The sequence below is a fragment of the Taeniopygia guttata genome, chromosome 13 (genome assembly GCF_048771995.1).
Source record: "Taeniopygia guttata chromosome 13, bTaeGut7.mat, whole genome shotgun sequence".
NCBI lineage: Eukaryota > Metazoa > Chordata > Aves > Passeriformes > Estrildidae > Taeniopygia > Taeniopygia guttata.
In genome coordinates, this window is record NC_133038.1 from 4,905,823 (window position 1) to 4,933,655 (window position 27,833).

Here is a 27,833-nt window from a genome sequence, read left to right on the forward strand (position 1 = left end):
TCAGCAGGCACTGGGATGTCCTGCACAGTCTGGGTGTCTGTGGTATAGGAAAGCTCCTTTTCCAAGTGCCACCCTTTCCTGTTTGCATTGCAAACTGAGCATTTCCTTGTCTGAAAACAGCCTCACAGCCTCAGTGTCTAGCATATTGTTTCCTGTGGAAAATATTGTGATGATGTTATCCATGTGGGCTTGTTGGGGTCCCTCTCCATGAGATGCAGTCAAGTTCAGGCTAACATGATAAATTACGATGTTGCAGCTGGGCAGTGGTGGAACAAAGAAAGTGTGCTCAGGTAGTGATTCTCTCAGTCTTTTAGTCTATGAAGCTGTTTTTTCTCCCAACACTTTGCCATAAACCTCTCAGGCAGCCACTCTGCAGGCCTGCAGCTCTGTTCAGACTCAACCATCCTGCCCTAACTTCCCTATCCCAGCTGTATTCAGCCCAAATGCAGCCCACACTCCAAAGTGAGGACTGACACAGGCTGTCATTACTCAACAGGCCAGAGCTTAAAGCAGAGTCTGCCCTCTACCCACACTGAACAATGGAGGGGAGAGCTGGGAGATTGCAGCCCTGCAGATGGGTGCTGCAGCTTCAGATATCTGCATGAACCTCCTGGCTGGCTGCGGGTAGAAACCTTTCCTTGTCTGTTTATCTCTGAAGATAAGCAGGCTTTACACAAAGCAGAGCAAGGAGGAGGGAGCAGAGCAGCCAGGGCAGTGTGGGCAGCACAAACTGCACCCCAGACACCAAGGACGAGCAGCCTGGTTTCAGCAAGATGCAGTGGGAGCTGTCCTGTGTGGGCAGCACACTGCCACTGCCCCCTGCCAGCCTGGCAGACACCAAGTGCCACCAGGACTGCTGGCTCCAAGGCCCCTGTGCCATCAGCTCCTTGCCAGGCTGCCAGCACATGTCCTCCCCCAGCCACCGCCACCAGAGGGGCACTGGCCAAGCCTGGGAGGAAGATGAAGGCAATAAATAATAACTGAGATTGGCAAACACCAGCTCAGGGCAGCAAGGGTGGTCTAGGGAAAGAGAGTCACTCGCTCCCCAGGACCCTGGAGGGGTCACACTGGGCATCTGAGTGCATGAACAGAAATAGGTTCTGCTTCTGGGTCTTGGCTCTGGAAGCTTCCTGCCAAACTGGGAGACTTTAAGGCAAGAAAATAAAGCAACGATGTTACACTTGTAGCCTTTAGCTTCCCTTAATTTAAACAGTAATAAAAAGTGTCTGCAACACATTCCTTGAAGTGCTTCTCCAGCCCCCTGCAAGTCCATCTACAGCAATTAACCATGCTTGGATCAAAGGTGAAGAAGGACTTTGAAGCAGTAAACTTCACTAAGAAAGAAAAAATTGCAATTATGTCAAAACTAATCCAAATTAGTTGCAAAAAAATCTCTGAAATATAGAGAGATTTTCTTCCAAGCTTTAGCTGCTTTTCCTTTTTGTAGAACAAGCCTGGTGTGACTGGTAGGTGTGGGAGACATCCCCCATGTGAAACCAGACAGCAGACCAGGACACACACATGCAATCCCTCCACTGGGCTGAAACCCTGAACTAAATGAAAGCAACAGTACAGCCCAGAAGAGTGGTCACTGGGTCAGGAAATAAGAGACCTTGGACATGCCCATGCCCTTCTCCTTCCTCCATCCTCTATTTCTCATCAGCTCAGGCAATCTCTTTTGCACACTTGTGCCTCTAGGCCACATTGAGCTCGAAAGGACACTTGCTTATCCTTGACTTGAAGGGGCTACAAAAGTCCCTTCTTCCCAGCACTTGCATCCCAAATGCAAAGTTTGTTTGTTCTGTGATGGAAAAACAACTTCCAAGATGCAGATTCCCTGAATCTAAGTGACATTCAAGCACAGCTCTCCTGAGATGTGTTCCTCAGGCAGAGGTTGCAGTCAGCTTCTAAGGATAGCTGCAATTTCCTGGGAGACCTGTCTTGCATGGAGAGGAGTTTTCCATCCCTAAAAGCTGCCTCTTTCACAGAAAACCACTCAAAGCAGTACAAAGACACACGGGACACACAGACACGGACTGAAAGTTAAAAGCAGTGCCTTGATTTACTGTGGGACTAGAAACACCACACAACCTCCTCCAGCCCTCTCCACTCCTGCACCCAAGGCCCAGCTGTCTCCTCCCTCCAGCCCTCTGCTTTCCGACACCTGGCACAGGTCGAGCGACAGAGCAAGCTGGGAGACACGCAAACAGTTAAGCCATCTTTTTGCTGAAGTCATGACTGAGTTCCTGCAAAATAAATGCATAAATAAAGACATGAATAAATGAAGGGGAAAGAACAGCAAGGCCCAGAGGAGATAATGTTATACAGAGATGCCCTCTGCCGGTCAAGCAGGAAGAGGGCCAAAGGAAATCCATCCATCAGAGCCAAGGATTTGCAACTTCCCTCCCTCCTTTTACAGATGGGCCCCTAAAAACATTCGTTATGTGGTGTGCAAAATTTGAATTTAGTGGATTTTCAGCCTGACTGCTGAAGTGGTCTTGCAAGGCCAGTCCAGCCCACCACTCTCCTTTGTTTTGGGTCTTAAGATCCTCGGATAAGCCAAAGAGCTTCAGTTCAAATGCAACAGGAAAACAAAGGCATCCAGAGAAATGTTCTGCCATGCTGGCCAGCTGATCTGACTCACTGGCTGCCTTGCTGTCATACAGGGAAAGAAATGGGAAAACTGGGCCAGGAAAAGTGACACATCCCCCTTATTTGAGACTGACTTTGCTGTAATAGTTCAATTCTGCAGACATATAGTCCACAAGTCTCTGCAAGCTGTAACAGCCCTTGCAGTCAATACTAGGAAACTGAAATACACTGAAAACTATTTGAGGCACTGATCAATTCAGATCAGCCTCTCTCTGTTAAGTGGGTTTATTTGATTACAGCTATGATTTTAAACAATTTCTAAGAAGCACTGAGAGCTTGCTCAGATGATACAAACTGCAGATTTAAAATCTGTTGTCAGCCTATTAAACAATGCAGATCTATTGCACACACATCACTATCAGCCCAGCTCTTTCTTGTATCAGTTTAATTCCTGCTGGTATAAATCCCTGATTTAATTTACTGACTGGGAATTGAATCAGAATGAACTGGTTTCAGTGCATCTGTGCTGAGTATTTATGATGATCCAACTAGACCATTAAAAAACGTCACTGGATCAGAAAGCTCCCCTGACAGAAAGAAATTCTTAGGAGATGCCATGTAACAATTTTGCACACTAAGGAATGATACATGTGGCGAGTGGGCAGCCCTCTCCCACTTTATTCTTTTCACTGAAATTGAACCTTGTCTGCCAATATATTTTACAGTCAGCAGAGTTTTGTACATGTCTTCATTATGCTGGAATTCTGGGAAAATTGACAGGCTGCAACAATCAGGTTGTCACTGGAGCAGACAGTTGGCCAAGGAATGTGTGTACTGGGAGCTATTCTGAAACCCAACATTTTACATCCAGAAGAGTGCCAGGGAGCTGCTGTTTTTCCATCCTTAAGTGTAGTGGAGGATTAACAGCCTTACCAGGAGAATCAGCTATTGGAGGTCCTTGTGCTAAGAGCCAGCCCACAGCATCCTACACCCAAAGGGCTCTTTGTGTCCCATCACCCTCCCTGCTATTGCTGGGCCCACCACTCTCTCTGGCCAGCTGTTAAGCATGTTTGGGATTTGTTTTCACGCACAATATGCTCTGGAAAACTCTAGGTTCATCTGGGAATGGCACAGAGGCTGTGTTCTACATCTCCACTACAGCCAAGGCTGGGGTCACACAGGCTGTGCAGAATAGCTAAGGGGTCCCTGCATGTGCTCCAGCTGCTTCTCTGACATGAGGGGTTTGCTGGAGCTGGACCTGCAGGTCTTTCTAAATTTGTGCTTTCCAGGAAGATGCCTGTTTTACTGGGAGAGCTGGAAAAAGCTCAGCTGTCTCTCTTCCACACTGGGTACAGCTGGTATATACCTAGCTCCTCACACCAGGCAAGGCTACTGTGCAGACTTCTCCCCGAGGTAGGAAGCATTCTTTCCAGTCTTCTTGAGGGTTTCCAACAGGGTGTCAACGTTGTGCTCTGAGTCAATATACACCTTCTTGTTGGGCAGGTCAATATCGAAGTTGACACCTATGAGGAAAAACATTTTGCACAGTTAGAAGCAGCCAAATGATGTAAGCACAGGGGAAGCTCACCTTCACACATCTGTGCTCCCCAGGGCATCAGTCAAATGGACATTTATCTTCTGCCAGCACACTCTGACACCACCAGCAGCCAGCAAAATCAACCTGCTGTCCTGCCAGCAGTGGCATGAAGGAAGTAAAATCTGCTTTAGCTCCACATCAGGTACCACAGTCTCTCAACTGCTTTAATCTGCTCACCCCACCTTGGATCAACACAATCACTCATGTAGGAAACTGGGTAAGCTGAGTTCAAACCAACCACTACAATTTCCATCCAGCTCAGTCTGTGCTCTGGTTTAGTGTCAATAGGGTTAGGAAAGGCTCAGGACAAGATGCCTAAACTGGTAGTACCACCTAACAGCTGGAAGTAAAAGGAGGGAAAAGACATTTTACCATGTGGATTTCCCAGTGCCTAACAAAGGTGAGCCACTCTCATCCCAGTGAGAGGAACTGGACATGCAGTCTCTATCCAGTTATGTATTTTCACAAAACCTGTAGTATATATCAACTTTGAGAGCTATGCCTCATCATCACAGGAGGCTGATACTGGCCAGCCTGTTGAAGAGTGATGGAGATACTGACAACCACACACACACACAGAGAAAATGGAATTGTCACAGCCTGGTAATGAGGTCTGGAAGAAGTTGCAAGGCCTCTGCCTTGGTGGCTGGAAGTTGTTCTCCCTCGGAGGGAGCAGGTCCTCACAACTGACGAGTGCAGGCCAGATCCTTCTTTCTTGGGAATGCCAGCAAACAGAAGAAATGGGTTATAATTTTTATAATTTTCCAGGTGGTATTAAAAATAGGCTACACAGACAACCACCAAACGCTCTGCTCAGCAGCTCTTCCCTGTGACTGCTGATGACACATCTGGGGAAGCACCACGGACACCCCAGGCCTCCCTGGAAACAAGGCCATTCACCTCGCTTCCTGAGCAGGGGACTGCCAGTGTCCTTCCCAGAGGGTTCAGGGTGAGGCCCTGGTGACTCAGAACCACCTGCAGCTGTGGCAGCTCCTCCCTCCCTTCACACTTCTCCAAGGGTCACAGACCTGCCAACCACCAGCCACTTGTCACCAGCTAAGGAGCAGCCTCAGAGCAGAACAAGGACAAGTCTCCAACTTTCAACTTCAACCCACAGCATTATCCTTCAGGATGGAGGACCCCAGGGCACTGCCCCGGAGCTGGCTGTGCCACACCCAGCACTGACTCACCTCCCAGCCTGTGCAGGACACGGGTGACCGCATTGGAACAGCCCTCACAGGTCATGTCCACGAAGAACTCGTGTTTCTGGAAAGAAAAGAGGCAGGTGAGGGGTCAGGGGGAGCACAGCCGGAAATGCACCATGAACACTCCACACTTTCCTTTTTCCCTTGGGGAGGTTCAAAGCCTCCCAAGTCTAAAGGTCCATACGCACACCACTAAGAGGTCCTCAGCAAAACTGAGAACTCTTGGTACTCCCCCCTATGGTGTCCTTGTGCTGTCCCCCACAGCATAATCCTGAGGGGCCTTTGGAGATTGTGTGGCCACCTCCACAGTCAGTACAAATGGCCATCTCCATGGCCTGTGCTGGACTTACTCATCCTGTCCAGGGGACCCAAGAGGAAGCAAATCTCCTGCTTCCAGCTACTCGCTGTCCTGACTTAAGTCTGTGAGGTTTTCAGTGCTTCCCCATCTTATTCTTCTTCCATCTACAGGGCTTCTGGTCCCCAACATAACAAAAATAAAAGCAAACCAGAAATTTAAGGGCCATTAGTGCTGTTTTTTCATCCCTCCACTCCACTAGGGCCCCAGCAATATCTTCACTACTTTGAGAGCAACACTGGGTCAACAAAACATTGTTTGCCTGTAACTAACCACTGCCTTCAACCTTTGGCACCAGATAGGTACTAATTTCCTTCTCTCGCACATGCTTTTTATTTTCCTTTAAAAAGAAAAGCAAAACTATTGCGCATTTGTTATTTGCAACCCACACTTCCTTCTATTCAGAACCACCCTGTGCCCCCTGCCACTACAAAGCCAAAACCCTCTTGGGATCATTCACCCAGGAAGGAGCTTGGGATAGAGATTCCCATTAGTTTTTTTTTCAGTGTAATTACCATTTTCTTTGGTTTTATTTCCCAAAGGCCCTGAGTGCTTTGGGGAAATGTGTGAGCAGGGGGGAAGGAGGGTCCCATCAATGCTGCCCTTCTGTGTCTGAGCCCTGGGAGTTGGGGGCGGCCTGAGGTTTGGGCGAGTTCAGGACTGGGGGAGCGTCGGAATTTGGGGGACCTGCAGGATCTGGGGGAGCCTTGGGGTTTGGAGGAGATGCAGCATTTGGGGGACCTTGGGGGGCTGAGGCATTCTTAGAGTTTGGGGGAGCTGCAGGATCTGGGGGAGCCTTAGAGTTTGGGGGAGCTGCAGGATCTGGTGGAGCCTTAAGAGTTTGGGGAGCTGCAGGATCTGGCGGACCTTGGGGGACTGGGGGAGCTTTGGAGGGCTGGGGGAGCCCTGGGGAACCAGGGGAGCAGCGAGGACAGGAGCAACTCTGGGAGTTTGGGGAGCCTCGAGGACTGGGCCAGTCGGGGGGTTTGGGGGAGCCCCGAGGGGCTGGGAGAGCCTCGGGGGATTGGGGAGCCCGGCGCTCTGAAAGAGCCCCGGAGTTCGGGGACCCTCGGGGTCGGGGGAGCCCCGCGGCAGCCCCGGTAGCGGGCAGCGCCCTCCCTGCCCCGCCGCCCCGCCGTGTCCCCGGCCCCGCAGAGGCCCTCGGGCCCCGCACCCACCGGCATGGCGGAGCCGCGCTCCCGGTCCCCGGTTCCTGGATCCCCGGTTCCCGATCCCCGGTTCCCGATCCCGGATCCCCGATCCCGGATCCCGGGCGCGGCGGCGGGCGGGCGCGGAGGAAGGGGCGGGCCGTGCCTCGGGGGCGGGGATGAGCCGAGGCCGAGGGGAGAAGCGGCGGAGGGCTGGGCCGTGTGGAGCTCCAGAACGGGAGCTCTGCTCGCTTCCAGGCGAGGGATCAGCACGGAGAAATGGCTGCGGGAGGGAGGTGGGGAGAGCCGTGAGGATGGGGCCGGGCTGCTGAAGAAAGCTTGTTCGTCTTTTGAGATTTTGAGATTCATTAGCTTGGGAGAGCTCGGGTAGAATGGATATGGACGGAGGAAAAGGATTCTGGTCCCTGAAGATGTGTCTGCTTTCTTTTTTTTTCCTTCCCTGGCTCTATGGTCCTTTGAAGGAAAATTGGGCCCCTTTCTAAAAAAAACTTGAGGCAAGGTGGAGGACCCGGGAGCAGCTCAGGAGCTTTCACAAGGGAGCTGGAGCGGGGACAGAGCATCACATCAGGGCTGAGAAGAGCTGGCAGAGCTGTGGTGCGTGTGACACTTTCCGACCACGTGCTGGGTTTCAGCATCTTCCCGTTGAGAAGCCCAGCCTGTAGCAGGGAATGTAACCAGGGCATTTCTTTTGAGGTGCACAGGATGCTGCTGCTGTACCGATGGAATTCCCTGCCCTGCTATTGCTCTGCAGAGGGATGTCCAAGATCCCTTTGGCAGAGTTTATTCGGGGCGGGTTGTTGTGCTGGGCTCACATTAAACTTTGTAAAAGTCTGCAGTGCTGATTTAGGAACTGGCAGATTGCAGCGTGGCTTAGTCTAAAGATAGCAAAGGAGGTACTGGGGGAGGATATTAATGCGGAGCGTGGCTGCAGGCCCGTGCCCTGTCTGTATCCCTTGCTGCGAGGCATGGCAGGGAGCGGTTCAGGCAGCGCTCAGGGATGCGGCGGTGGGCAGGAAGTCATTTTTATAGGGTGAAATCTATCTCTGAGTGCTTCATGTCATAGATACGTGTGGATGGGATGTGATACAAACAAATGGAGAGCTATGGCTGCCTGGGAGCTGCTTAGCTCTGGCTCGCTGCCTGCCCCCATTCCCTCCTGCTCGCCAGGGTGCCTGGACCAGCAGCTGCTGGTGAGCAGAACGATCTGAGAACTCCCAGGCCTTCCTCCTTTGTAGGCGAGTTAGAAAACGCTCCCGCATGCATTATCTTTCCTCTGGGGCAGACGATGCTGAGCGTGCTTTGCTCAGAAGCTGTGAGGGAGAAGCAGCAGCTGGACGAGCCTGCCGCGATGGGCCGCGCTCAGTGACCACCACTGACCGCCCCGGGTCTGGGTGTGGTGGTGCCTCGGGCTGAGCAGCTCCTTCCGCCCACCCGCACTGGGGGTTTCTCTCAGTGCGTGGGACAGGCGAGCCCCACGCAGCCTGTGGAGACACAGCAAAGCGGGCGGCCCTGCCTGCTCACTGCTGGGAGCCCCGGCTGCGCCCTCACCCCGCACGGCGCCCGCCGCCATGTCAGGGCCCGCCTCCCTCCAGCAGGGGGCGCTGCGGAGCGCGGGACGCCGCCCCGCCCGGCGCCCGCCGGCCCCTTTAAGAGCCGCGGCTGGGACCTGTCCGTCAGCGCCCGCCTCGCCCTCCGATTGGCCGCCGCTCTCCGCGGGTCCCGCCCCATCTATAACGGGGTTTACCAGCACCTTCTCAAGGGCGCTGCAGTGCGGCTCAACCACACTGCGGCGCCCGGCGCGCGTCGTCCCATTGGCCAAAGCGCGAGTCTATCACCAGTCTCTCACCGCTCATTGGTTCGCCGGCCTGTCAATCACTCTCACGGCCCCGCGGAGCGCTGCGGCATGGTTGGCTGGCTGTGCTGCCCCTCAGCGCTCCGCCCGCCTCCTCACAGCAGCGAGCCAACCGGCATCCGAATGAGGGCGAGCGCCGCTCTGTGATTGGCTGGGCCGCGCCCGCTGGGGTAGGCTGCGCGCCGGATATATGTAGCGGGGGGCCGAGCACGCCGCTGCGTGAGGCGCTTCTCGTCCGCCGGGCTCTGTGGTGAAGCGGCGCCTCCGCTCCCGTCCCGCTCTGCTGCAGGTGAGGGGGTGGCGGCGCGGGGAGGCACCGGCGCGGCCGCGCCTTGGCGCGGGGCCCGCGGGCCGCACGCAGCGCCCGCGCTCCGAGGCGCCCCCGGCTCTCCGCAGGCCGCGGGCCGTGCGGGACGGCGCTGCTGGCGCCTCCTCCCCCTCCATCCCGCCGCGCTTTGTGGCGGCCGCCGGCGCCGTCCCGCGGCCCCCGTGCGGTCCATAGCCTCCGCCCCAGCTCCCGGTGCCGCCGGCGGGGCAGGGGGGCGGCGGGGGATCGGCCGCTGGCGGGCCCGCATTGTGCGCGGCGAGGTGTGCGGGGCCAGCTTTGTTCTCGGGTTTCCAGGCTCCGAGGCTCCTTCGCTCGCAGGTTTGGGGTTTTGTTTTGGGCAGGCGGGGCCGGGGAGGAGCCCACCCGAACCCGAGGTGTTCCGGTTAACGGGGAGTGCTGGCTGCGGACTGAGGGGCAGCGCTGGCTGCTCGCACGGCCCGGACCTGGGTAGCACTCCAGGTGCCTCCCTGGGTATAACTTTATAGATGAAGGAAGTTATAATTCGAGTAGGAGAGCATGGATCTTAACCTGGTTTACCTCATGACCTTGGCTGAATCCGAGATTAAGCCAAGATTTAAATGCGAAGTACTGCTTGTGATGAGACTTTCCAGCATCCTGTAAGGCCCCAGATGTACGTGCTGGAGAAACCCCAGAGAAAAGGTTTCGCTACATCTCCCAGTAGCTCCTGGTGTTGATCTGGATGTTCTACCGCTTTTCTAATTCTCAGCGGGTTTACCTGGTGACCTTCTGTGTTAAGGCTTGCATGAATGTAGTAAGTAGTCTTTACCAAAAAAAGGATTTTTTTGTTCCACCGTCGGAGGGAAAGCAGCTTTTGCAGCAAGCCGCCATGTTTCCAGTGTGTGCTATTTTTGGCAAGCCCCCGCTCTCACAGCCAGGAGTGACAGATTTAGGAAATCTGGACACTGCTATCAAGCTTTGGAAGCTGATGCTTCCAGATGCCATAAATCAAATGTGGAGAGGGGTGTGTTGGATTTTTTTTTTTTTTTTAGCTAACAAAGCTTATTATATTGATGTCAAAAAGGGAAATGCAGAAGTTGACAGACAAAAACTGCATTTCAGACCTTTCCTGATATTTTTCCCTTCGACCAGATTTTCACTTTTTTTATTCTCCGTCTGGTAAAGAATAAGCCAAACCATTTTTCTAGGTAGCTCTGTGATACTTCCATGGTGCTGATGCTAGCATCTTCTCATCCTGTGAACTGAACTCACCTACTCACCTTTCCTGGGATGTTTCAGTCACCATATATAATGATGTAAAGTTGTGAATCTATCTTTTTTTTTTTTTTTTTTTTTTTTTTTTTTTGCATAGAATATGTAGCTAATTTGAAGGTTGGCTGGAAGTATTCACGTGCTTGAAGTCTTACATCCTTATCTTCGTGATGGAGATCTCACAACCTTTTTGACAGCATCACATGTTGCAGGGACTGGTTTGCCTGAAAAGCACTACTAAAACCTGCTAGAAAGTGTAATTGTACAAAGTCTGTTAGGAAAAAAAAATCAATGCTGGTACCTTTGCAAAGGTATATAATAATTTTACAAATCTTAAATATTTTAAAAAATCTTAGGCTTGTATACACCAGGAGGTAAAGAATGGCCCCAGTTCCTGACTGGTGTGAATTTACCCTTTTTTTTTTTTTTTTGCTAGGTTGTGTTAAGTGTGAACTCCTTAAGTTGAAGGCAGGGAAGCATAATTAAAATTAAAGTAGGAAACCTAGGAAACCTGGTGGACAGGACTTAGTCTATGTGTGCCAAGCCCATCAGGATCTTCTGTTGGGAATCTTTGCATTTGGAGTCTGAGAAACAGCAAAAGCACACCAGAGGATTTGTTTGTGCTGTGATGGCAGGACCACTGCTCTGCTGCTCACTCTGGTGCTGGCACAACAGCATCAGTAGAGTTCAACACAACTGATGGAGTTTGAACATCTGAATTTTGGACAGAATCTTTATGCAAAGTATTTGTTTCAGAGTTTTATTTTTCACCTTGTAAATTGTAAGGGAAACATACAGAGCAATACTTTTTACTGAAAGGAAAATAAAGCAAAGGTGATGTTGCTTTGAGTACATCTTGGTAATTCTGTTCAAAACCATAGGACCTGATGAGAGAGCACTCATAAGGTTGGCATAAATGACCTGTTAGAAAACACTATTTTAGTTTTTAATATTAGCACCTGGGCCTTTTTGTCTGACTGAGGTGATGACTGAAGACTCAGAGAGGAAATCTGAGCAGAGCAGGACTTCAGCAGGGTGGTGCTAGTTGCTGTGCTGGCTGTGGTCTGCTCTGCTTGGAACAAACTAAAAGTGCTAGTTTGCTGTAGAAGACTGGATGGTCTTTTTTTTATGGGTGCCTATATAAAATCTGCAGACTTGAAGTAATTATGTGATTTCCTGGGGTACACCTACTAGTAGTAGACTTGATTGATAACCTTTAGCTACCTCATTGAGTAATTAAAAAGAAAAACTGAAGTCTGATCCTCAGGTACTGTAAAAGAATCCTTAAACTTTGCAGGCAGTGAGAGTTGTGCTGGCTCGAGGTCCCAGTTCTGCTATATAAAGTCTGGAGCCCTTCCAGGAAGACACGGCTGGTGCAGTGCAGCTCTGGGAGCAGGAGCCCGGCTGCTGTCAGTCGTGGAGGAGTGATCTGTGCTGAGGCAATGTGCAGCACTGCACTGGAAAGTGCTGCTGCCCATCTTCCATTTCCATCTGCTCTGCCCTGTGCTGGTGCCCATCTTCCATTTCCATCTGCTCTGCCCTGTGCTGTCTCCTGGCTGCTGCTGGGCTGGCTGTGTTTTGTTTTTCATGTAACAGTGCAGGGATGGGTCAGTCCTGAGTGCCAGGATACAGCTGAAACACCGAGTTTAAGCATCTTCTGTGACCTAAGTGGGTAGAGGTGAAAGAATTGATTCTCTTTACAGTTCTCTGTTGCTTGGCATGCAGAAAATATTTTGAATCTTAATCTTGGTGATTCTAATCTGAGTGGCATTAAGCTTGAATTTCACTGTAGTGTTGTTGTAGCTCAGGGTTCTGATCTACCTCTTCTGACTGCTGATGAGTAACTTTTGCTTTTTTACTTTAAGAAGCTGCACTGGAGCCAAATGGAAAATTTGCAGACCTAAGAGAAGATGACTGGACCTGCTGCCAACTTCATCGAGATGTTGGAGCAGCTCTTGGATGTCAAAACAAAACCTGTTCTAATGGCAAAATCACAGGGTCTGAGTAGCTGCTTTATCTTAAAGCAGTCTGAAGAGCAGTATAGGCAGAAATCTGACTTTCTTCTTATTAAAGATAAAGTAAACAAACCATTCAGCACTATCCTACTGCTGTTCAGGATGAAATTTGCATGTTTAAAATGTAATTTTGCAGAAAAACATTGCTTCTAACTGAGGGGTAAATGATGTTGAAATAGGTTCAGTTAGAAAGGCAAGTCCTTCTCCCACGTTTGTGAGCCCATTTAGGATAATTGATTTTAGGATTATTGAAAATGTAGGAATATTTCTGGGAGTTCTCAAGGCTTTGAGTTTTCAGAGAACTTGGATTTTGAAGAGGAGTTCCTTTTTGACTTCAGTCAAAATACAAGGGCCACGTGTGTTTCTGTAGTGCTAAATGTAACAGAGCTCTTGTTTTTGTGAGGATATGAAGTGTTGCTTCTTAGGCTCAGGACAAATCACCTTAGTTTAATGTTACAGCAGGTAACTGCTGTATAGAAGTGATGATTGAGTGGTATCAAGTAGAAACTTGGAAGCCAGGTGAAACAGCTTTAAAAAGGAAGGAAAAAAACCCCAAACCCACACCATATTAAGCTCAGCACCCAGGGAAGGCAAAGTGTTTTGTGGGATGAATAGAAAACCCAAACACCTTGTTGAGAATTTTCTTGCTATATATATGTTTTAATAGCAAGTTTTCAAGAGTCTTCTGGGTTTGTTTTTTTGGGTTTTTTTTCAGGACTTAATTTGCTATTTGTCTTTGGAGCTTTATGCTCTTAGCCACAGGAATAGTGTTTGGTATCATTTTCCTTACTCAGATGAATGTTCATCCCTTACTGTAGGGGTATGCTGATCTCAAATACCCTGACTCACCCTTCAGGTGTCCTTTGTGTTTTAATCTGCTTTTGACCTGAATGACCTGGAAATAACATTTCTCCAAAATTATCTCTTTTCTTTTAGGTTCTGACTGAAAGCATTAGAACTCTTCAGTTTGTCTCTTTCTTTCTTGGTAGAGCTGAAAAACACAAGAAGTGCTGAATTTTGTCTAAAAAATGGCAAACTCCATCATATCCATCAACTTGTGGATCACACTTAGGTTTGTTAGCAAAAACACAGGCAGACTTCTACATTGACAGCTCTTCAGCAGTTGCTGGTTTGTTTATTTGTATTCTCCCAGTGTTTGAAGGGCTGTGCATTGCTGCTGAGTAAGGCTTCCCATCTGCCACTGGCAAGCAGAGGGTTTTTTTTGGTACTAGCATGGGCAGTGCTGAATATAATTCTGAATTATTTTTTAATCTTGTGATGAAAACTTCTTTTTATTATGCTTAAATTTTGTTTGATTAGATTATTTTATTAGAAAATAGTTAAGCTTCTAACTTAATTTTTCTTATCCATGTGTGTTGGTGTGATATATGGCTTTTCTAGAGAGTCCCTTGTCAGTGTGTCTCAAACTTCAGAAGGGGCTCAGGTATTGCTCTGCCTTTCTGCTGCATCTAGATAATTAAGCACAGAGAAATCTGATTGCCTGGTGATTGCTGTGTGGTTATTTTTTTTTTTGATGTAGTTCCCTGTAACACCTCAAGTATCTTATGAATATAGGCACTGCCTGTCTTTGTAGGTTGTGTGGGTCATTCAGAGGAGAGGAGTCACAAGTGAAAGGAGAAATATCTGTGCTAAGTTTGACAGTTTAGATCCCACTTTTATTAGGTGTTTGGAAGATTATTAAAGACTCTGTCTGCAGTATATGTCTGACACTTCATTCACACTGCTCTGAAGTGCCTGCTTCTGGAAGTTCCTGGTGAATACATTCATCTTACAGATCATCTCAAATATTTCCTGGAGATGCTAGTAAGAATTGAATGCTGGTAAATTCGCAGCTTGTCCCAATTTAATCCTCAAATATTTATTTATTGCATAACTTATTTCATCATTGAGCTTCCATTCAATGTGGCTACCAAGCATCTTGCCTTCTGTGGAATAGTGCTGACTTAAGATGATAACTTGTTCCAGGCTGAATACTTTGCCTCTGAATCTGTCAAAAGGCAGAAAAGATGAACTGGTTACAGGTAGGCAGCTGTAAGGGTTTGTGTCTGAAATCCAGCCTGTGCTGCTGGAACACTGTCCCAGTGACATTGTCTGCCTCTGCATGCAGTGGGTGGCAAGTAATGAGACCTATTTTTTAAAGCAGATTAGCGTTTTGGGACTTCATTTGCCTGCTTATTTGAGGTGCATTTTCAGCTCTCTATAATTTAGGCTCAGGTCAACAACTGTATTGCTTTGGGTTTCTTTGTTCCCCTTGATAGTTAAGGTTGTTTTAAAATAAGGGTATCTCAGTGTATCTGCAGTCTTTGTGTCTTAAATACACATTTACTTGACATCACTCTTCCTACTTGAGAGCAAGCTGGTGTGATGATACAAATCTCCAGCTGAAATGAGCCCTGGACTTTGCCATGGCATGCAAGTTTAGATTGTGTTTCATTGTTCACTTTAATGTCTTGTGTCATGGGTCACACAGGTACCAGCCTCATAGTTTCTTACTTTTATGGTTTGGTCAGCAGCAGAGCAGATGCTAGTCATGTAAAATGTAGGGAGAGTTGGAATTAACTGTATTAGTTGTTTTGTAGTTAAACTTTGTTTATATCATGCCTCTTAGAGACCTACTGGCGTTTTCTTCCATTACTTTAGTTTTTTTTTTGTTTTTGTCCATAACAGCAGCAGTAACTGCTTCTAGAGCTGGTTGTTCCATCTAGATAAATGGTTTGTGGCTTTGAGCATGCTCACCTGTTGCTAAGCAACTTGGAGAAATCCCAAATGACACTTAATTATGCAATCCTGTTAACTATTGACCAGACCTTTAATTTCCAGCAAAATTGTTGTTTGCCACATTTGTGGTGTGTTGTGCTTGGATACAGGCACCTCTTTTCTGTGTGAACTTCTGCTGTTTCTTCAATTTCCAGAAAGCCTTTTTAAGTTAAGGAATTCACTGATACCAAAATGAGGGAGTGGAGTTGCGTGAAAAGTTTGACATTCTGAGTGGCTGTTTTGGCACCGTGGAAGCTCCACCAGTTTGTAGAGATGGAAGGAGTGGAGTTCAGATGGTGACTTTATAGCCCTTGAGTAGCCAAAGGAGAAGGGGTGAATTGCTGTGCAATACTCCAGTCAGGACTGGAATGCATTGTAGGAACTTTGGCTTTCTTGAGAAGGTTCCTTGTATTAAAATGCAAGTAAATTTAATTTGTCTTCTTGTTAGTTCTAGCTTTTTTCCTTGACAGAAGTTTAAAATTGCCACACTATTTGGGAAGAGAAATTTGGGTTTTGGTCCTTTGGCTTGTTACATCAGGCCCAGGGGCTTTTGCCTGAGTCTTGGGACTGGTTGTCCTGAGAGCTCAAACATTCTGTGACGAGCATAAGACGCACTTCTGTTGTGTAGGGAGTCAGTAGAAGTAACATCCAGACTAAACTTGTCTGATTCAAAAATTAAAGACCCAAATCTACAAAAACCCGAAACAAATTGAGTTGGGACAGCAGTGATTAGTTTGCTTTCACCATATTGCAGTTTGGTAAGAAAATAATATCCCATGCTAGATGTGAGTACTGACTCCATTTTTCTGAACACTAATATACTGATAGGTTTTGTGGACCTAAATCTGAATTTGCTAATGCAGAATTTACATAAATGGCTCTAATTTACATAACAGTATTTCAGAAATTCGGTGCCTGACACTGATTTTCTGCCAAGTGGGAGCATTGTAACAGATGGTGGAATTTTCCATCAGCCAGGTGATAACCACTGTAAAGGAGGTATTTGTCTTCCTCTAAGTCCTTGGCTTAATGAAGGGGCTCAGTTATGCTGCAGAATTGTTATGGTGTAATTGTTAAAATTTGACTTATCCAATTTGTTTTACATATGGGATAATATGGATGCATGATTATGAATGAATCTTAAATAATCAGATTTTCAGCTTTTCCTGTCAATTTTCACCCTTTCATCATTATGTCAATTGACAGAAAAATGTGTGGATAAGCTTTTATCAGGAGTAGTGTAGTGACAGTTCAAACATTTGGTGCTATTATGTGCTGTGGAATGAAAATGTAGTATATAAAGTATTAGCAGTTTTTCTTGGATCAGGGAATAGTGGAGTAGTAAATTGCTCATGAGTGGTAGGGAGCAAATGCTCTCTAAGGAGATGCTTGGCTTCCACCATTCAGGTTGTGCTGGCTGGAGAGTAAGAACAGATGGCAACTGGCAACGTAGCAGGTGGAGCAGCAGTAGTGAAAACAGATTGTTGTCCTCTGATTAGGTCATGCAAAGGTCTTTCCCATTTCTTTTCAGATCTGCTTGAGAACAACTGGGCACTCAGCAATTCCTCTTTTCATGTTAGGAGTTAGTTCTGATAGATTTTTCACCCTTAGAGGAGGGAAATTCTTTTATGTATATCTTTAAGTGTGTGAGTATGACAGACATAATCAAGCCACTTCACTTCCAATATTTCATGAGACCAGCAAGGAAGATGATGTGTCTGTGGGTTAGTGTAGGTGAGGGCTTTCACTGAAGATCAGAAATCTGAAAGAGCTGTTGGTGAATCAGCTGTTGAAGTTTGAGTGCTACAGGAAGGTTTGCCATAATATGAGAATGTCAAGCTTTGTGCACTGGTGTTCTAGGAAGCACTTGAAAATAATTCTCAGAAGAGCCCAATTCATCATTTATCAGAACTGAATAGAAAACCTGCCTATTTACACCTGTAGGAATAAACTTGAATTCCAGGGAAGCTATATCTTCACAAAGAAATTAAGTGTACCTCCTGTCATTCTCCAAATGGTGATCTTGGTGTGTGGTAGGACTGGCTTCCTGGCTGTAAACTGTCAGCACAGAAGCCAATTTTTTAACGGTTGTGGAGTGAGGAAATCCTGTGTTGTCGGTTAAGCTGACTGGAGCTAAAAGTGTAGGTCATATCTATCTGCCATTTTTGCTCCCTCTGCTTTAGGGTTGGCCTGCTCCTTCTAGAACTTCACAGGCACTCAAGAGGAAACAAAGTGGGATGAGGAAGTTAGCAATGGTAGCCACCACTTAGCTGTACTTTACCTTTGCTGTGTTCTCTTATTGTCTGATAATATTTTATGGGGATCTCATTTAACATGCAGTAGAAGGCAAGAGTTCATCTCTTGGAGGTGTTTGTCACCTCGGGTGTTGGACATCTGTATCTGTAATACATTACACTTTAAGTTCAAGGGCTTCTGCAAAACCACAGATTGTAGAACCTTCCTGAAATGAAAGTGGTTTGCAGAATCTGAGCATTTCCTGCAGGCCAGACCGAGCCACGGACTATTTCTTCCTTTCTTTATGGTGACCTCTTAAAAATATCCTCTAACAGCTGAAAGCTTCTGAATGTTTTGGAAAGCCTCTGAGTTCTAGATCATATTTAGTCTTATTTTTTTCTTCACATTATCATGTAGGTAACATTTCTGTGTGTGGTGGTGATAGGCACATATCCTGCTGAGAGGGAGTTGATGGACACATCCTTTGGAGCCCACCAGATCTTTCTTGCTGTGTTTAAACCTAGAGAAAAGTGTGTTTTAAAATAGGGTGGGAAGTTTTCTCATTTAGTCTAGATTTTAAAAGATAGTAATGTGTGTTTGTATTAAAAGCAGAGCAAAACACATCCATGTATACAAAATTATAGCTCTACTGTTATGTCTTCTGGCTTGAGCTTTAGCTGCATTTCTCCAGCAAAGCTGATTGCAGTGCATTCTGGCCACTGCTGGGAGTTTAGGTGCAATCACATCCTTGGATCTATTACCTGGATGTTCTGGCAGTGTGGGTAAACATTGCCTTGTCCCTTGATTACCATGTGTTGGGTATTTGACTATTGATTGAGATGTATGAAGTTTGCCAGGTTCATTTGGACTTAGCTTCACCCAAAGTATAAGCTTCCATGGCTTTTTAAGTACATTCATCTCTTAGAGGCTTAAAGCTTCTGTTTTGCATCCAGCAGTGTTGTTGTGACTTCCTTTGCAGCCCTGTGTATGTTGTGTGTTCAAAATTAACACCAACCTGGTCAGCTCTGTCTTCTGAAGCTCTGCTGTGTTGTCAGTTTTTGGTGTTTAAAGGACAAGTTCTCTGAAAGTCACTAAATACCTTGAGTATCAAATGTTTAGGATCTGTGGATGAACTGAGAGAGGGCTTAGTACAAGCAGGTGGGAAAGCCAGTCTTTTTCTTTCCCTTTTGCTATGTTTGAAGGGTAAGTTGTGGACAACTCAGTTTTCCCAGGATATGGGATGCTCTTGAGTCTAGTGACAAGAAAAAGTTTGTCCTAAGACATGCCTGACTTGGCTTGAGCTTTTGCAGGCTCCTTCTGGATTATTCTATGCTAAAAGACTATTTAATTAATTTGGCTTCCCTTTTCCCCTCCATTCTGTGTTCTGGCTGTGATCAGTCTGGGTTTTCCCCCAGCCATTGATGCCACCATTTCTTGTCACTGTTTATGATTATCAGTATTAAATAAAAGCAGGTAAGTAATCGATGATTCCTGAATTGCCTTTTAGAGGATCAGCTGAATAGTGTCAGTTTGAGTTCCATGGCACACCTGGGGAATGTGCATATGGAATTTGAATACCATGTGTTTGGGCAAAGGGCTGTGTAGTGAAGGAGATTGGGGGTCAGTAGTGGGGACGAAGTTCTTTCAGCAGCAGAACTGTTTGCTAAGCCCCCATTCTCTATTGATTGGTACAACTGAGTGTGAAGCAGAAAATCTGCTGTTGGTTCTGTATTTGGTACTAAGAACATGCCCTGCTATTGGTGTTTATCTCTGTGAGTTTGAAACTATTTTGAATGAGTTTGAACAGTGTTTGAGTATTTAATGACAAGGAAAACATGGGAATCTGCCTTTGGTTTGGGCTGAAGATACATGTATTGTGTAACCTACCTGCAAATACTTTATTTTTGTAACTTGCAGCTCTATAGAAAGTACCTAGGTGGATTTGTCTCAGCTGGGCATGAGTGGTGCTGGCATGGCCACCCAGATGGGCATGGGTGGTGCTGTTCACTTGACTGGTGGTGTGAATTTAAGTGAGAAATGACTTGCTGAGATTGGTGGAAGCAGGGGAAGAGCAGTATGTTAGTTTGTAGCATAATAATTTTAATATAATGTAATATTCCTCCAGAGTGCTTGACACTCACAGCAAGTAGTGCTGTGCTGCTGATAAAAATAGATTGGACTTATTCTGACCTTCTAAAAATGCCCTTAATACAGTAGCACAGGCTTTGCCTGAGAACATCTGACTTTTAATTCTGATTGTGAAGTCAAGTGAGGTAAGTAGAATTTGGATTGACTGTAAATGTCTTAGCCACTTAGCAAATCCTCTTGAAGAACCCTACTTGCTTGCCACCTGCTTTTTACTGAGGATACATGGGATGCCTAACTACTGGCGGGTTATGAGGTGACCTCCCTCGGCCGTGCAGCCTCTCCCACCTCTGGTTTGGTACCCAGGAATCCTTTCCCTGGCACCAAAACTCTGATGACTCTGAAAACACATTGCTTAAACTGCTTACAGGGGTGAAACAGTCCTGGTGCGTGCTTTCCGCTGTGATTAGGTGGCTTATGCAATCAGGATGAGAACAGCCATTTGAAATGCTCATGCTTTATGGAGCTTTTGGTTTTTTTCCATAGTTTTCAGTTGACCAAAGAAATGGTGATGGAGAAGCCAAGTCCCCTGCTGGTCGGGCGGGAATTCGTGAGGCAGTACTATACCCTGCTCAACCAAGCACCTGACTATTTGCACAGGTAAAACTCTGCTTCCCTTTGAGCTGGTTTTCTGTCTGAATTTCTTGTGTGCTAAAATTGGTGAGTGATCTTATTACTGTGTCTTAGCTTGCTGAATTTGGTCTCGTAAAAAACTGATTTATTCAAGATGCTGAGCATAATTTACTTTTCAATCAGCTGGTTTGAAAGATGGATAATAAAGATTACAGGAATTCTTTAAATATCTGAGTTCTGGTTCTAACTGAAATGCTGCTTGCCATGTCTGCTTGTAATCAATATAAATTGAAGTTGGAGAAATACTACTTAGTTAAATATTTCTGTAGTTTTTGGCTTAATAAAATGCCCTCTAACTAGGAGGAAACATTTAATGGGTTGTGTGCTTGTCTAGTGGGCTCTCCTGGGAGTCACACTAGCTCTTCCTTAAAGGAAAGTCAGGAAATTGTGGATATGCAGCAAACTATAATCCATTATCTAAACAAATAAGTCCTGTTTGGTTTGACAGGTATCCTTCCTGAAACTAGTCTTATTTATGAAGATACACTTCATTTTGTTGTGTTCTGAGTAGCCAGATAAAAGTTTCTGACACCTTCCCCCTTCCAGTCTCAGCAACACTTACTCAGAGTGTTCCTCCACTTAGGTGGACAGCTGACCTCATCCCCTTGGGTCAGAGGACAGTTGACTCTGTGCCATGGAATCCATTCCAGTCTTTTATCTGCTGGCAGAGTGCAGTGCCATGGTGCTTGGGGCATTTCATCTGGTAACCCCTCAGTTCCAGAAAGGAAGATTTACCTCCAATACTTTTTTTACTGTAGAAGAGCAGAACAGACCTGTTGCTCCCTGCTCAAGCTTGAAGTCAGAACTTGAGGGGGAGTCTTCAGCAACTTCAGGCTGTTGCTTTGGGGACCTCATGCAGAAAAGGACAGTGGGATTGGATCTTGAGCTCTCATGAGACTTTGGTTTTGGTTGTTGGTGCTTGGGTCTCTGACACACCTGAGTGCTACAGCTTACATGAGAACTTTGTTTTCCCTCCAGATTGACAACAGGATTATGAGATTTTGTAGCTTTATTCTAGTGATTCAGACAGGAAACTTACTTGAAAGTGTATTATTCATGCTGTACTCTAATGTAGAGGCTCAATGTTCTTACACAGCGAAGCTTGGCATTAAAATATTTCTTTCCAACAGGTTTTATGGAAAGAACTCTTCCTATGTCCACGGTGGCTTGGATTCCAATGGAAAACCAGCTGACGCAGTCTATGGGCAATCTGTAAGAACTTTTAAGAAAAAGCTGTTCTTTCCTTCTATTTTGTCACCTTTATGGTTGAGAAGAAAAATTTATCCAGCTGTGATTCACTCCCACACTGTTCAAGAGCTTCCTGTAAAAGGGAAAAAAAAATGGGGAGGGGAAAAACCCTCTTGACTGTAGACAGCTATAGTTAAGCAAAATGTGCTTCCTTTATAGAAAGCTTATAATGTAAAATTGCTTGCACAGCAAACTTAACAAGCATCCTGCCAAGCTTTCTCTCCAGAGTTAGGGAATGTATCTTAAGCCAGGTTTTATGATTTTTCTTTCTCTGAAATCTGCCAACTTGGCAGAAATGGCTTCTGCAGCATAACCCACGTGTCCCTTTCTTTCCTAGGATATCCACAAGAAGGTGCTGTCACTAAACTTCAAGGATTGCCACACAAAGATCCGTCACGTGGACGCCCACGCCACGCTCAACGACGGCGTGGTGGTGCAGGTGATGGGGGAGCTCTCCAACAACATGCAGCCCGTGCGCCGGTTCATGCAGACCTTCGTGCTCGCTCCCGAGGTGGGTGTGCTGGGCTGCCAGGGGCTCTGCCACCACTGCTGAGCTCTCTGCCTCAGGGTTGCAATCTGAGGGGTTAGACTGGGAGAGTAACTTGATGCAAAATTCAGCAGTTACCTTCTGAAAATTCCTTTGGGAATTATACTACTTCTGTATGACTGTACATTGACCTTGGATATTGAAATCAGTTATAAATATCCTGACTTTGGACTCCTAGGTTAGTACAATGCTTTTTTTTCTGAAGCATATTAAAATTATGTATCTTTGATTTGTTATCGTAGCAACTGGTCTTTTTACTGAAAAAGAATTAGTAGAAGGAGGGGAATGCTTCCTGTCACTTTGAAAATATGGGTTCCTGATTTTTTTTTTTTCATAATGTGCTGACTTGGCATTTGAAGTGGCAATTTTAAATAGACTTTTTTGAGCAAAGCAGTTCACAGAATTGAAAGTGATAGTGAAGGAGGAGTGTTGCAAGATCACTTTGTTTTACAATATGACTTGGAGATAAAAATTGATACTTTAGACACCAGGAAGTTGTCAGTCACACTTCTTCAGTGTTGTGAGCTATTGGAATTAAAAGCACTTCAACAATTTTTCCCTTTGTTCCATCCACACTTGATTTGTTAGGACTGATGTCTTTTTTCCTTTCCCATTCTCCTGTCCCAGATAACATTATTTTCTGAAGAGGCAAATTTGAATTAATCTTGTGAGAAGGACCATTTGCTCAAACCTTTGATTTCACATTATTTCAACTTTTACATTACTGGATTGTTGTAATTGATTCAGTTCTTCCCTTTGATTTGCTTTTAGGGCTCTGTTGCAAACAAGTTCTATGTCCACAACGATATCTTCCGCTACCAGGATGAGGTTTTTGGGGACTCTGATACTGAGCCTCCAGAGGGTAAGTAGCAGAAATTTTTGGATGGTTCTGTTGGTGTTTGGTTCTGGATCTATATCAGCATTCTATTCCCAGTTCAAAGGAAATCTTTTTGCTGGAGAAGTCAGATCAGTATTAGGTTTCATGTTCTTGTAGGTTTTTTCCTTGCCTGTAGTTCTTCACAGTCAGCAAGGGATTGTGACATGCAGATGATTCTTTTTCTGGCATAATCTGTTTCTATTACAAGAATTGTAAGACTTATTTTGGCAGCTGCAGTCATATTTGTAGGTTATAAATCTTGTTCTCTGAAGTATTTGGAGCATGTTTTTTAACCTTGGTCAAAACTGAGTAACCAAAGTGATAGTGGAAATACAAAAAAACACTGTTTCATGTCGCATCTTGAATGTGCTGCCTGTGTGTTTTTTGGCAGAAACTTCACCTGTATTTTGTTATAGGTGCCTTGTATTTGAATTTCTTTCTAAAGATGTGTTATTTTTTTTTTGTTTTCTGACCTTATGTAGAATCTGAGGAGGAAGGGGAGGAACCTGAGGAAAGACAGCAAACACCTGAGGCTGTTCCTGATGATAGTGGTGCTTATTACGAGCAGGCTGTCAGGTAATAATATATTTATAGATTAAGTCAGGTGTTGTGTGAGACAGGCTGCTTGTAGAACAGGTCATATGAATTTATTGCTATTAATAGTTTTCTTTTGATAGTCAGAAAACTTCTGTTTATTGATCAGCTGAAATTAAAATGGTGTTAGACTGAACATGGAGACTCTGGACTTTTTTTTTCCTGCTTTATACTGTACCAATGCAAAATTTGCATTCTTTTGCAATGTGGCCTTACTTGGCCTTGTTCTTCTCTCAGATGTCATGTGCCTGACTTCTGTATTGCATAAGCAGCACTGCTTATCAACAGTAATAGAATAAATATAATACCACCTCTTTTTCCTGCTTTTTGTGCTGCTGTATAATAGCAATGACATTGAGGAGCACCTGGAAGAGACAGCTGCAGAGGCAGAGCCGGAGCCTGAGGCAGAACCTGAACAGGAACCTGAACCAGAGGTGCAGGAAGAAAAGCCTGAGCCAGTATTAGAGGAATCTGCTCCAGAAGAGACTGTGGAGAAGAGTCCTTCTCCAGCTCCTGCTGATCCAGCCCCTGCAGTGCAAGAGGACTCCAGGGTAATGACAGTGCATCTCTCTTTACTCTGATGTGGTTTCATCAGTATGGCTCTCATGTCTATTTACAGAGCTTTATTTTTACCTGGGGATTCTTGTCACTTCTCAGTATTAAGGAAGGTAAAGTGGACAGACTGGGACTCAGGACTCCAGTACTTTGGTTAACCTTGTTGTGATACTTGGTGTTGGGCCACTACTGTGTCCTTTTTTCAACTCTGGAATTCAGGAATAGAGTAGAACTGCGACTCCATTGTCATTACACTGAGTCGTTTGAATTTAAATAATTTGGAGAAAATTGTCGGGAAACTGCTATTGGCTGGCTCCTGATTTTTCAAGGATAAGTTAAAATTTGTTCCAGTCATCCTGTGTCTGTTAGCTGTCCTAGAAGTAATTTATTTCAGAAGGAGATGCAGTTATGTTTTTATCTTTTTTTTTTTTTTTTTTTTAAGGCATTTTCCTGGGCATCAGTAACCAGCAAGAACCTTCCTCCTAGTGGGGCTGTCCCAGTATCAGGAATACCACCTCATGTTGTGAAAGTACCGGTTTCACAGGTAGGAATCCAGCACCTGGGGAAGTTCAAGTGCTAAACTGCTGTCAGGAGAAAATGAGAGTGAAATCTGCTTGCTTCCAATTCGACTTCCCAGGCTCCAAAGACTTCAGCATTTTGTGATTTCTTGTAGACTTTATAAAGATGTTATTCCTTGGTTTTTGGGTTGAGAATTGTTTCTCATGGAGGAAAACAGGGAATGTTCATGTGATTGCTGCCTGCTTTTATCATATAATCCAACATGAGCTAACATGTATTTTAGTCACAGGTGGGAAAAACTATTACCTTTTCCTTTATTTTTTAATTACCAACTTGACAGTGTGCTCTTAAAAGCTGAACCTGCTGGTATGTCTGTCTGTCTCTCAACTGTTCACTCCTTTTTGAATTGATGCAGCCCCGTCCTGAGGCAAAACCTGAATCTCAGACCCCCCCTCAGAGACCTCAGAGGGATCAGCGAGTGAGGGAGCAGCGAACGAGCATCCCACCACAGCGGGGTCCTAGGCCAAGTAAGAGAAGCTGCAAAGAAGCTGTTTTCTGCTGCTTAAAGGTTTTGGGGAAGCAATGTGATAATTCAAGTTTTTAAAATATCATTAATTTTCTCAGTAAGCAAACAATTTTTACTCAAGTAAAAATTCAAGCTTGGCCTCAGCCAGGTGGTTAAAAAGCAAATCATTACACACTTGCTAGTGTAGATCGCTTTCCTTTTTTATATATATGAATGGATAGACAGTGTGAATTGATTCTTTCTAATGGTGATAATTCTGACCATGGCTTGTTTTTCTGTTTGTTGTGGGGACTGAGTTTTCTAAAATCAGGTTTTGCTTTTCTTTTCAAGTTCGCGAGGGTGAACAAGGCGATGTGGAAACCAGGCGGATTGTGAGATACCCGGACAGTCATCAGCTGTTTGTTGGGAACCTTCCCCACGATGTGGATAAATCTGAACTTAAAGACTTTTTCCAAAGTAAGTTGATTGCTTTGCTGTCCTCTGAGGGGTTGGGGGTGGCAGCCATGGGCGTGGTCAACAGAGCATTCTAATGTATGACCCAAGAACTTGGCTTTTCTCTTGCAGGCTATGGCAATGTTGTTGAACTCCGCATCAACAGTGGCGGAAAGCTCCCTAATTTTGGGTTTGTGGTGTTCGATGATCCTGAGCCTGTTCAGAAGATACTTAGCAACAGGGTAAATAAATTGCTAGTCAGTGGTTTTTGGTCTGTTGACAACAGCAGTATTTTTCAGCTTAACAGGAAGAGATTGTACTTGGTCCATTTAGATTTTTTTGAGCATATTAAAGTAGATGTGATGTTTTTCTGTCCTATTACCAAGATTTGTGCAGTCTTTGTCATTGAGTAGCTTGTAGGAGCTCATTACAGAGCCTTTTCTAGTGGGAGATTGCTGAACACAGGAAGTGTATAAATAGCTTTCAGGAAGACAAGGTAGAGAGAGTCTTATTCTATGGACAAGTAGAATCTTGTTTGTCAGAGGCTGAAAGGAAGAAGCTGTATTGGTGTGCACGCTGAAAAGAACTTTGCTAAAAAAGGCAGGAGGTACCTGCTCAGCCTGTCAGCAGTGATTGCTAATGCAGAATGTGTGTCCATGCCTGCCTGCTGTGGTAGGAAGGGACTCTGGCTGCACCCTCATAGCCATGCAGGGAGCTTGCTTACAGCTCTGCTCTTTTCTAGAACACACCAGAATGGTCAGTGTTAAACCTGAGATGGCTTTTCAAAGGTCACTCTTCACATCTGTATTTTTTCCAGTAAAGCCCCAAGACTGGATGCATGGCTTGGCTATTGCCGTTGTTTAGTAAGTCATCCTAAGACCTTCAGTCTTTCATGGAGAGGAGGATATGAGACGAGGTTGCAGGAATCTGCTTGACCTTGAAGAGCTCCAGGTGACCCATTAATGACAGTACCTTCTGTGCTTCTGTTGCAGCCTATCATGTTCAGGGGAGAGGTGCGCCTGAACGTGGAGGAGAAGAAAACACGAGCTGCCAGGGAGGGTGACCGCAGAGATAACAGACCCCGTGGACCTGGAGGCACTCGTGGGGGGCTGGGAGGTGGGATTCGAGGGCCTCCACGTGGAGGAATGTCCCAGAAGCCAGGATTCGGAGCTGGAAGGGGGATCGGGCAACGCCAGTGAATTCATCGCCGATGTTGACGTGGTGGCGCAAACCCTTTTTCCTGCAGATTTGTGAATTTCAGCCTTGGGTGTCTTGGAATGTGGCCCTAGCCTGTTATAGACTGCTACGTTTGATACTATTTTGGCCCCTTTTTGTTTGTGTTATGGTTCTGTGATTTATTTTTTTTTCTAGTCCTTGTCCCAGATTCCAGCTTTGTGGAACAACGTTTTAGGAAAAGTGGATTTTAAAAAGAAAAGAACTGAATTTTCCTCTTCACCTCATCTTACGGACTGATTTTTGTTTTTTTGGTACCAGTGGTTTTTCCTAAAGGAATGGCTTTCTTTTTTCTTTTTTTTTTCCTCCCCTCTTTCTAAGAATTTGGGTGCAGTCAGCGGAATAATATTTCACGTGCATGCGTTCAAGAGCCTGTAGGAAAACATAGTTCTTGGCAAGTATTCCAAGGGCAGAAAAGCAAAACTCTTGGTGTTTCTTTGAGGGTCATACGAACATCCTCCGGTCTGGAGACATTGCCACTTGAAAAAATTGACTTTCACCTTTCTCTCTGTGGCGCTGTTAAAGTGGAATAATGGGTAGAATCTCTTTTCCTTTTGATACATGATCACAGCAAGGAATTCAAACTACTGTTTTACCACTTTGAAATTTTGGATTGTGGGATAGGTTTTAAATGTCTAGAACTTGACTCTTCAAACACTTTTCCTGAACTTGTGAAATTTTTTATTGAAATAGGGAGTTTTTTTCATGTTTAGTTTGTATTTGTATAAAAAAAAGCAAAATTGTTGTGCCTTCTATTTATCTCTCATTCCAGTTTTGGCAAATTGTTTAAAAAAATAAAATAAAAAAGGTCTAGATTTGCTTTATCAAGTCAAGAGTATGTTGGAGTTTGTCCAAGGGGAAGAGGCTCTTCAGTCACTAGGTTTACAAGGTAGAGGTGGTTGTAGCTAAAGCCTTTAATACCTTCTGTGCATCACTTTGCATTTAAATTATTGAAAACAAATACTTTTTGGATGCCGAAGTTAATAACTTGAACTTGAAGCTGGGCAGATCCTGTTGTAACAATTGCAAAAGTGCAAGCAAAACAAAAATACCTCTGTCACATCCTTTACAGTTCCAACTGCTGTAATAATTATTTTTGCAGTACTTCATTCCTTGCTTCAGACCTGAAGTGGATAAGAAGGAATTTTTGTCAGAAGTATGGAAGGTG

General features: G+C 45.4%; 2 protein-coding genes across 4 annotated transcripts; one reads left to right on the forward strand and one right to left on the reverse strand.

Moving 5' to 3' along the window:
- Positions 1–2,037: 2,037 nt before the first annotated feature.
- On the reverse strand, positions 2,038–7,281 carry ATOX1 (antioxidant 1 copper chaperone). Of its 2 annotated transcripts, XM_072935462.1 has the most exons (5): positions 6,984–7,281; positions 6,928–6,947; positions 5,380–5,455; positions 3,959–4,115; positions 2,038–2,246 (listed from the first exon to the last, which is right to left on the reverse strand). In XM_072935462.1, the coding sequence occupies exons 1-4, from the start codon at positions 7,264–7,266 to the stop codon at positions 3,982–3,984; spliced, it is 513 nt and encodes a 170-aa protein (XP_072791563.1). In that variant the 5' UTR covers positions 7,267–7,281; the 3' UTR covers positions 2,038–2,246; positions 3,959–3,981. The 2 variants fall into 2 exon arrangements, with proteins under 2 accessions (XP_072791563.1, XP_012430038.3); XM_012574584.5 differs by having other exon boundaries at positions 6,928–7,281.
- A 1,626-nt stretch (positions 7,282–8,907) lies between these two features.
- G3BP1 (G3BP stress granule assembly factor 1) lies at positions 8,908–27,493 on the forward strand. 2 transcript variants are annotated; one of them, XM_002198491.7, is made up of 12 exons: positions 8,908–9,059; positions 19,988–20,101; positions 21,265–21,346; positions 21,720–21,893; positions 22,701–22,791; positions 23,289–23,382; positions 23,747–23,951; positions 24,398–24,499; positions 24,890–25,001; positions 25,331–25,456; positions 25,544–25,674; positions 26,425–27,493. In XM_002198491.7, the coding sequence occupies exons 2-12, from the start codon at positions 20,007–20,009 to the stop codon at positions 26,629–26,631; spliced, it is 1,419 nt and encodes a 472-aa protein (XP_002198527.5). In that variant the 5' UTR covers positions 8,908–9,059; positions 19,988–20,006; the 3' UTR covers positions 26,632–27,493. The 2 variants fall into 2 exon arrangements, with proteins under 2 accessions (XP_002198527.5, XP_012430487.5); XM_012575033.5 differs by having other exon boundaries at positions 25,565–25,674.
- The last annotated feature ends 340 nt before the right edge of the window (positions 27,494–27,833 follow it).

What these genes read in the sequence shown, in the direction of transcription:
- ATOX1 (XM_012574584.5), bottom strand. Translation starts at nt 7,266, where the DNA reads ATGAATCTCAAAATCTCAAAAGACGAACAAGCTTTCTTCAGCAGCCCG. An exon ending in AGCGCGGCTCCGCCATGCCG is followed by an intron (nt 5,456 to 6,927) that starts GTGGGTGCGGGG and finishes TTTTCTTTCCAG; the next exon opens with AAACACGAGTTCTTCGTGGA. An exon ending in TGTCCTGCACAGGCTGGGAG is followed by an intron (nt 4,116 to 5,379) that starts GTGAGTCAGTGC and finishes TTTTCCTCATAG; the next exon opens with GTGTCAACTTCGATATTGAC.
- G3BP1 (XM_002198491.7), top strand. Translation starts at nt 20,007, where the DNA reads ATGGTGATGGAGAAGCCAAGTCCCCTGCTGGTCGGGCGGGAATTCGTG. An exon ending in GCACCTGACTATTTGCACAG is followed by an intron (nt 20,102 to 21,264) that starts GTAAAACTCTGC and finishes TCTTTCCAACAG; the next exon opens with GTTTTATGGAAAGAACTCTT. An exon ending in TGATACTGAGCCTCCAGAGG is followed by an intron (nt 22,792 to 23,288) that starts GTAAGTAGCAGA and finishes GACCTTATGTAG; the next exon opens with AATCTGAGGAGGAAGGGGAG.